Source organism: Sapajus apella, unplaced genomic scaffold (assembly GCF_009761245.1).
Source record: "Sapajus apella isolate SASKATOON/1434 unplaced genomic scaffold, GSC_monkey_1.0 scaffold43, whole genome shotgun sequence".
Taxonomy (NCBI): domain Eukaryota; kingdom Metazoa; phylum Chordata; class Mammalia; order Primates; family Cebidae; genus Sapajus; species Sapajus apella.
Genome location: NW_022436983.1, coordinates 9,235,376 through 9,244,568, shown reverse-complemented (window position 1 = coordinate 9,244,568; position 9,193 = coordinate 9,235,376). Strand labels below are relative to the sequence as shown.

Genomic DNA, 9,193 nt, shown 5'->3' with positions numbered 1-9,193 from the left:
AATAGGAAAAGAGGCTGCTGAAGGCCACAGTGGGGAGCAGGACGCAGACACCCCTGGCACAGTGCCGGCCAGTGGGCACCTCCAGCCTGGCTCTACTTATCAGAGGCCAGAGGCTGAAGTCCAGAGGGGTTGAGGAGAGAGCACGGCTGGTCCCTGGGGCCCTTCCCCCGCTTTGTTCCCAGGGCGCCTCTGACCTTTGAGCCGGCTCAGATTCCGGCTCCGGCACGTGCACACTCGCCTCTCCTCTGGACCAGCCAGATCGCTGCGGCCTCTCTGGTGGTCTGGTCAGTGAGTTCGGGCGAGCGCGCGGCAATGCTGCGGCTGCTGGCGGCCAACTGCGCCCGGGAACCGAGGCCTGGCGTGTTCGCGCGTCCTGCCGCGGGACTCTGCTACCCAGGGCATCGCCAGATCCGCCAGGCTTCTGACGCGCCGCGGAACCAGCCCCCGAGCTCGGAGTTCGTGGCCCGGCCGGTGGGCGTCTGCTCCATGATGCGCCTGCCGGTGCAGACCTACCCCGAGGGCCTGGACGCTGCCTTCATCGGGGTGCCCCTGGATACTGGGACCTCCAACCGGCCCGGGGCGAGGTAAGGCCTGAAGGTCCTGGGCCGGGGACACGTGGAGGGACGGCTTGATGGCTGTCGGGTCTGGAAAGCACAGGGACAGGCGTCCCTGCTGGCTCCGGGTCGGGTTGGAAGTTGGTGGCCGGCTCCAAAATGCCCTTTATGGTTTGAGACTGTTGAGTTCGCTGGACCCACAACAAGCAACCCCCAGGGCTCCACATAGGGACGGCATTCCACATCGTGTCATCATTGGTCAGGAAGAGATTCTAGAGCCTGAACCTTCTCCGTGTCCCCATCCTGGGTCCTTGCTGGGATGGCGGCTGTGGATTCCTCTCCTCTCCCCAGCTTACAGTGGCAGGTGACATTGCATTTGAGAGCAGAAACTGGCTGCCCCTTCCCCAAACCTCTGGATGTCACCTGACTCAAAAATGCTCAAATGAAGGCAATTTTCCTAGGATCAAGTTGGAGGAAGCAAAATCCATTTTCCTAATTATTGAGCATCAGCAATTTCTGATTCAGCTCAGCGACACTATATCTGACTGTACTGACCTGAATTATGAAAGCCAGCACTTATTAAATGTCTCCTAAATGCAAGGTGTTTTGCATAGATTACCTCATTTAATTCTTACTACAGTGCAAGGTAAATATTTTACAGATTAGGAAACAGCCTCAGGGAGGTCATGAAATTGGCTAATGCCATTTAGTACACTTATTTAGTCCCTTCCACATATAGCCTAGGTCAGTGATTCTCAAGTGGGGCGGTTTTGCACTCAGGGGACATTTGGCAATATCTGGAGGCATTTTTGGTTGTTACGCCTTGGAGGAAGGGAGCTACTGGCATCTAGTGGGTACAGGCCAGTGATGCTGCTAAAAATTCCATTATGCAATATTGCAACATGGAATCATCTGGTCCCAAATGGCTGAGGCTGAGAAGCCCTGGCCTAAGTAAAGCCATAAGTCTCCGCAGATGACTGACAGGACGATTCTTCCTTCTGCAGATTTGGACCTCGCCGCATCCGGGAAGAATCAGTGATGCTTCGGACGGTCAATCCTAGCACGGGGGCCCTCCCCTTCCAGTCCCTCATGGTTGCAGACCTAGGCGATGTGAATGTCAATCTTTACAACCTTCAGGACAGCTGCCGGCGAATTCAAGAGGCCTATGAGAAAATTGTAGCAGCTGGCTGTATTCCCCTGACCTTGGGTAATGTCAGTCTGCAAGGGAGAAAGTGGTTCCCTGCACTCAGGGTTTATTTATCAGGGGCTTGAGTACAGCTACTTCTCCTGCGCAAGCCACGGAGAATACGGAGACAGTAGGAAACAGAACATTGCAATTCATTTATTTTAATCTCTGGGGAGAGGATATTTCACGTGTGTGTGTGTGTGTGTGTGTGTGTGTGTGTGTGTGTGTATGTATGTGTGTGACTGTTACCCAGGCTTGGAGTGGTTTGATCTTCGTGGGTTCAATTGAGTCTCCTGCCTCAGCCTCCTAAGCAGCTGGGATTATAGGCACCGCCTGGCTAATTTTTGTATTTTTCATAGAGCCAGGTTTTTGCTATGTTGGCCAGCCTGGACTTGAACTCCTGACTTCAAGCGATCTGACCACCTCGGCCTCCCAAAGTGCTGGGATTACAGGCATGAGGCACCATGCCCAGCCTGGCATTGATTTTTGATTTCCAAAAATACTACATTAAAATAATATTTACCTGCTGGGCACGGTGGCTCATGCCTGTAATTCCAGCATTTTGGGAGGCTGAGGAGGGTGGATCACTTGAGGCTAGGAGTTCAAGACCAGACTGGCCAACATGGCAAAACCCCGTCTCTACCAAAAAAAAAAAAAAAAAAAAAAAAAAACCCAGGCATGGTGGTGTGCACCTGTACTCCCAGCTACTCAGGAGGCTGAGGAGGGAGAATCACTTGAACCCAGGAGGTGAAGGTTGCAGTGAGATGAGATTGTGCCCTCACATTTCAGCTTGGGCGATAGAGCAAGACTTTGTCTCAAATAAAAAAATAGTATTTACCTTGATTACTAAGTTTTTTGGCTCACTTTACATCTTGTACACTGGAAGTGCCTCCCCCAGCTCATCCCAGCCCTTGATTCCAGCCCCAGGAAGGCGGCCAGTAGGGTCTTTCCAATGATTTCCAAGATGATGTTTTTTTCTTTTCTTTTCTTTTTTTTTTTTTTTTTTGAGACAGAGTTTCGCTCTAGTCACTCAGGCTGGAGTGCAATGGCACGATCTTGTCTCACTGCAATCTCCGACTCCCAGGTTCAAGTGATTCTCCTGCCTCAGCCTCCTGAGTAGCTGGGATTACAGGTGTCCACCACCATGTCCAGCTAATTTTTTATCTTTAGTAGAGAGGGGGTTTCACCATGTTGGCCAGGCTGGTCTTAAACTCCTGACCTCAGGTGATCCACCTGCCTTGGCCTTTCAAAGTGTTGGGATTACAGGCATGAGCCACCGCGCCCAGCCAAGAGGATGTTTCTAATGACTTTATCTTGGAGGAGAACTGCGAAGAGGGTGTTTCTGTCCTGCTCAGAGTCCACATTGACCTATACGGCAGCTTTCCCCTCATCCCCACCCTCCACCCACTCTCACATTTTCCCTTGTTCACAAATACTTAAAATGACAGGGACCTTTTCCTAAATATCCAAAATTAATTTTGCCAAATGAAAGAGCCTAGCCTGCATGGCATAGTGGGAGGAGTGTGGTTTCTGGACGGCGTGGTTTGAAGTCTCAGCTGCATTTCTCCCTAGCAGTGTTGCCGTATACCTTGCTTGATGCTTCACGCCTTCACCTGTAGGACGGGAATGATCGTAATAACACCTACTTCACTGCATGGTGTGAGGGGCATATAATCAAAGTGCATATGAAATGCAGCATCATGCATGGCATATTTTTTTGAGATGGGAGTTTCGCTCTTGTTGCCCAGGATGGAGTGCAATGGTGTAATCTCAGCTCACTGCAACCTCTGCCTCTGAGGTTCAAGCGATTCTATTGCCTCAGCCTCCCAAATAGCTGGGATTACAGATGCATGCCACCATGACTGGCTAATCTTTGTATTTTTAGTAGAGACGGGGTTTCATCATATTGGCCAGGCTGGTCTCGAACTCCTGATCTCAGGTGATCCATCTGCCTCGGCCTCCCAAAGTGCTGGGATTACAGGCGTGAGCCTCTGTGCCCGGCCTATACATGGCATATCTTAAGCGTCAATAAATGTTAGCTATTAGTATTATCAGAAAGAATACTTTCCTAGGTCTGGCCCATTTGGTAGCCACCAGCCACATGTGGCTAAATTCAAATTAATTAAAATATTCAGTTTCTTAGTCATATTAGCTACGTGCATGTCACGTGGGTCACGCGTGGCTAGTGGCTACCATATGGGCCAGTGCAGTTACAACAGTCCCATCATCATAGAAGGTTCTATTGAACAGAGCTATTCCAGGTATTTTCCTAGAATACTCTGAAAAGGCATTGACCTAGAGTACCTCTTAATTTGTCTAATTTCTTCTTTTATTTATTTATTTGTTTTCAAGACAGGGTCTCACTCTGTCACCCAGGCTGGAATGCGGTGGCACAGTCATGGCTTGCTGCAACCTTGCCCTCCCTGGGCTCATGCGATCTTCCCACTCCAGCCTCTTGAGTAGCTGGGTCTACAGGCATTTGCCACCATGCCCGGCTCATGTTTTTATTTTTTGCAGAGACTGAGTCTTACTGTGTTGCCCAGGCTGACCTTGAATTCCTGGGCTCAGGTGATGTTTGTCTTAGCCTCCCAAAATGTTGGGATTACAGGTGGGAGCCATTGTGTCTGGCCTATTTTTATTTTTTAAAGACAGGGTCTTGCCATGTTGCCTAGGCTGGTCTCAAACTCCTAGGCTCAAGTTATTTATTTTTTTGAGACAGTGTCTTGCTCTGTCAGCTAGGCTGGAGTGCAGTGGCACGATCACAGCTTACTACAGACTTGACCTCCCAGGCTCATCAAGCATTCCACCATTCAATAAAATCTTATTGGCCAGCCACGGTGGCTCATGCCTGTAATCCCAGTACTTTGGAAGGCTGAGGTGGGCAGATCACCTGAGGTTGGGAGTTCAAGACCAGCCTGACTAACATGGAGAAACCCCCATCTCTACTAAAAATACAAAATTAGCTGGGCGTGGTGGTGCATGCATGTCAGGAGCCTGGGGCAGGAGAATTGCTTGAACCCAGCAGGCAGAGGTTGCGGTGAGCCGAGGTCACACCATTTCACTCCAGCATGGGCAGTAAGAGTGAAACTCCATCTCAAAAAAATAAATCTTATTGTAGATGTGGTTATAGCTCCCTAGTCTAAAAGGGTGAAAATTGGGTTACTTTAAGATTATGTAGCCAGGCGTGGTGGCTCACGCCTGTAATCCCAACACTTTGGGAGGCTGAAGCGGGTGGATCACTTGAGAGCAGGTGTTCGAGACCTGTCTGACCAACATGGTGAAACCCCGTCTCTACTAAAAATACAAAAATTACCTAGGTGTGGTGGCACGCACCTGTAATCCCAGCTATTTGGGAGCCTGAGGCAGAAGAATCGCTTGAACCTGGGAGGTGAAGGTTGCAGTGAGCAAAGATCACACCATTGAACTCCAGCCTGAGCAACAAGAATGAAACTACATCTCAAAAAAAAAAAAAAAAAAAGACTTTTTCTAATCCTCCTATTCACTTTCCAGACGTTTTCTTCTTCCTCTTTGCAGGTGGAGATCACACAATCACATATCCCATATTGCAAGCAATGGCAAAAAAGTAAGTCCCAAATGGCTTGCCCCCAGCAAGATTTCAAAAGTCAGAAGTTAGGGAAAGAGCCGTTTGCTGTTAGGTGGCGTTAGGTGACTGCTGCTGGCTCAGGTTATGGGGGATGATAAGAAATTCCCAACTGAGCGGGTTCTGGGGATCAAAATTAAGGTTGAGCTCCAGGTGTCTCTGTCAGTCACCAGCTAGAAGCCAAGACAATTTATTATTAACACTTCTGGCCACCCTCCCTTGCCCTAGATCTGTCCTCGTATGTGTGCTCAGCGTTTTCAACTCGCCTGTTTTTGGAAGTTGAGCCCCTAGTGAAATATATAACCCCAGTTAAGGTCAGTTTCTGTTTTGCTTCAACGGCCAAACACTGACAGGCACAACGGTGGAGCTTGCTGCGAGGCCCTTGTTTCCTCCTGAAAGGGCACCTTTCCCAGACAGTCAAAAGACTGATTTGCCAGTCGTGGAAGTCAACTGGGGATTGGCCAGCTTTGGCTAATCTAGTTTGAGAAAGAGACAGAAGGGCTGGGGTGGAGGGTGCCAGCTCCAGAATGTGTCTATGGAAGCACATGTGGGTGGCATTCTGGTTGCAGGTGGGTGGGTGCAGGTCTTTGCTCGAAGCTGCATTTATTTCTCACCCATTTGGATCAGATGTTTATTTTGGGTGGCTGGCAGGGGCTGATGGAGGTTATGGAGAGAGAGCTGGATTGAAGCTTCCTCTTCCTCGGTCGGAGAAAAGGTGTCTTGGTTTAGTTAAGCTTTCAGCCAAGCTCGCCTGTGCCACCACCCTTGATTCTCATCCTGTCTGTAAATGAAGCAAATTCTGGGTGATATGTGTAGGTGGCACCCAAAACGTGTCTGTTTCCTGCCTGACTTCTGTGAGTTTATTGTTCCTCTGAGATGCTAAGTGATATCAGGAAGAAAGAAACCAGTTGCAAGGCAGAAAACTGATGCCAGTAGGGGGGCATGGTGGCTCACGCCTGTAATTCCAGCACTTTCGGAGGCTGAGGTGGGTGGATCACGAGGTCAGGAAATCGAGACCAGCCTGGCTAACATGGTGAAATCCCGTCTCTACTAAAAATACAAAAAAATTCTGTGGGCATGGTGGCACTTGTCTGTATTCCCAGCTACTTGGGAGGCTGAGGCAGGAGAATCGCTTGAACCCAGGAGGTGGAGATCAAGCCACTGCACTCCAGCCTGGGCAACAAAGGGAGGTTCCGTCTCAAAAAAAAAAAAAAAAAGAAAACTGATGCCAGGTCTCCCCTCCTTTGTGGCTGTGCACTGTGACCAAGTTTGGTGGCCTGAAGGGTGACTGTGCTAGGGCCCTGCAGGGAGGGTTGGCCTCTGAGCTGCCCTGTTGTCGTCAGGCATGGCCCTGTGGGGCTGCTGCATGTGGACGCACACACGGACACGGCCGACAAGGCCCTAGGAGAGAAGCTCTACCACGGGACGCCCTTCCGCCGGTGTGTGGAGGAGGGTCTCCTGGACTGTAAGCGGGTGGTGCAGATTGGCATCCGGGGCTCTTCCATGACCTTGGATCCCTACAGATACAACCGGAGCCAGGTGACAGACCGAATGCCCCCCACCCCTGCCCCCCAAATGCCTTCCTCTCCATTTCCTCACTAGTGGCAACCAGGGATTCAGCAGGGGGCTTTACTAATCAAGTCAGAAAGCAGGGACAAGAGGCTGAGTTTGTGTCATCAGGGGCACAGGGAGAACAGGGTGAGGGGGCTGACTTACTGGGCACAGGAAGTCTATTGCTGGGGTGGGGAGACAAGCAGAAACCCATCAACCCCTCAGACGGTGCTGACTTAGAAAAGAGGGAGGAGGCCGGGCATGGTGGCTCATGCCTGTAATCCCAGCACTTTGGGAGACCTAGGTGGGTGGATCACCTGAGGTCAGGAGTTCAAGACCAGACTAGCCAACATGGTGAAACCCTGTCTTTACTAAAAATGCAAAAATTAGCCCGGTGTGGTGGCGTGCACCTGTAATCCCAGCTACTCGGGAGGCTGAGGCAGGAGAATCACTTGAACCTGGGAGGCGAGATCGCACCACTGCACTCCAGCCTGGGCGACAGAGTGAGACTCCATCTACAAAAAAAAAGAAGAGGGGAGGAGGTCCGCACCCAAGATGAATTGTCACCTTCTTAGTTCTGGTCCTCATACCCTCTAGGCAGAATGGCTCTCATGTACACATGTATGACAAGACCCCAAGGGGAAAAACCCAAATCCCTTGCTTCTAGAGTGTGCCAAGGCCAGTCTTCTGGACAGAGCAGTTCAGAAGGTGCTAGCGTGAGCTGCTGAGTTTCCCACTCTGGCTTTAGCAAAGCTTCTCTCTGATCCCAGCTCCAGAGGTCAGCTTTGACTCTGCTTCCTTACCTGTAAAATGAGGGTGACAGTTCCCTCCTCATGGAGGTGGAGGGTCAAGTGTGATAGAGCTGAGGTTGGGGCTGGCAAACAGGAAATGCCCTGTAAATGCTACCAGACAGAAGCCTCAGTCCATCTCTGCAGGGCTTCCGGGTGGTCCTGGCTGAAGACTGCTGGATGAAGTCGCTGGTTCCTCTGATGGGGGAAGTCAGGCAGCAGATGGGAGGCAAACCCATTTATATCAGCTTTGATATTGATGCCCTGGATCCTGCCTATGCCCCAGGGACAGGGACACCTGAAATTGCTGGTCTCACCCCTAGTCAGGTAAGGAGACTCCTCCAGTGAAGATTCCTGGGGGTGGAGATACTTATCCATTTTCCTGGGACTTGAAGTGAATCTTTAGGAATCAGGTTAAGATATCTCTCTCTCTCTCTCTCTCTCTCCATACACACACACACACACACACACACACACGCATACACATATATATATACACACATAGACGTGTATGTTTGTGTGTGTGTATATATATACATATAATTTTTTTTCTTCTTTTTTTGAGATTGGAGTCTTACTTTTTTGCCAAGGCTGGAGTGCAGTGGCACGATCTTGGCTCACTGCAACCTCTACCTTCCGGTTTCAAGCAATTATCCTGCTTCAGCTTCCTGAGTAGCTGGGATTACAGGTGCCCACCACCACACCTGGCTAATTTTTGTATTGTTAGTAGAGATGGGGCTTCACCATGTTGGCCAGGCTGGTCTCAAACTCCCAGCCTCGTGATCTGCCTGCCTCGGCTTCCCAAAGTGCTGGGATTACAGGCGTGAGCCACTGTGCCCGGTCTATAGTATCCCCTCTTAAGAGCACTAAACTTGGCCGAGCGCTGTGGCTCATGCCTGTAATCCCATCACTCGGGGAGGCTGAGGCGGGCGGATTACTTGAGGTCAGGAGTTTTAGACCAGCCTGACCAACATGGAGAAACTCCATCTCTACTAAAAATACAAAATTAGCTGGGCATGGTGGTACATGCCTGTAATCCCAGCTACCCAGGAGGCTGAGGTTGAGGTGAGCTGAGATTGCGCCATTGCACTCCAGCCTGGGGTGACAAGACGGAAACTTAGTCTCAAAAAAAAAAAAAAAACAAAAACCAACAAAAACCAAAAAACAACAAAAAAACCCACTAAACTTACCTTTTGAGGGTTCAATTTAAATAAAAGTGCAAACAATGGGCCAGATGGTGGCTCACACAGTAGTAACCGCAGCACTTTGAGAGGCTGAGGTGGATGGATCGCTTGAGTCCAGGCATTTGAGACCAGCCTGGGCAACACAGTGAGATCCCATCTTTACTAAAAATAATAATAAAAAAATTAGTCTGGTGTGCTAGTGCACACCTGTAGTCCCAGCCACTAAGGAGGCTGGGGCAGGAGGATCAGTTGAGCCCAGGAGGTCAAGGCTTCTGTGAGCCATGATCATGCCACTGCACTACAACCTGGGTGACAGAGACCCTGTCTCC

The 9,193-nt window shown here is 50.2% G+C and overlaps 1 protein-coding gene across 2 annotated transcripts in view; it reads left to right on the top strand.

Moving 5' to 3' along the window:
• The window catches only part of AGMAT (agmatinase), a 36,837-nt gene that overhangs the window by 25,322 nt on the left and 2,322 nt on the right, over positions 1 to 9,193 (top strand). Inside the window, exons 1-5 of one of the 2 annotated variants that reach the window (XM_032300489.1) lie at positions 58 to 584; positions 1,559 to 1,761; positions 5,275 to 5,323; positions 6,685 to 6,880; positions 7,828 to 8,007. In XM_032300489.1, the coding sequence (XP_032156380.1) occupies positions 313 to 584; positions 1,559 to 1,761; positions 5,275 to 5,323; positions 6,685 to 6,880; positions 7,828 to 8,007 (900 nt within the window). In that variant the 5' untranslated portion in view covers positions 58 to 312. Of the gene's footprint in view, positions 1 to 57; positions 585 to 1,558; positions 1,762 to 5,274; positions 5,324 to 6,684; positions 6,881 to 7,827; positions 8,008 to 9,193 lie in introns of those variants that run through there. The other variant, XM_032300490.1, reaches the window with a different exon arrangement.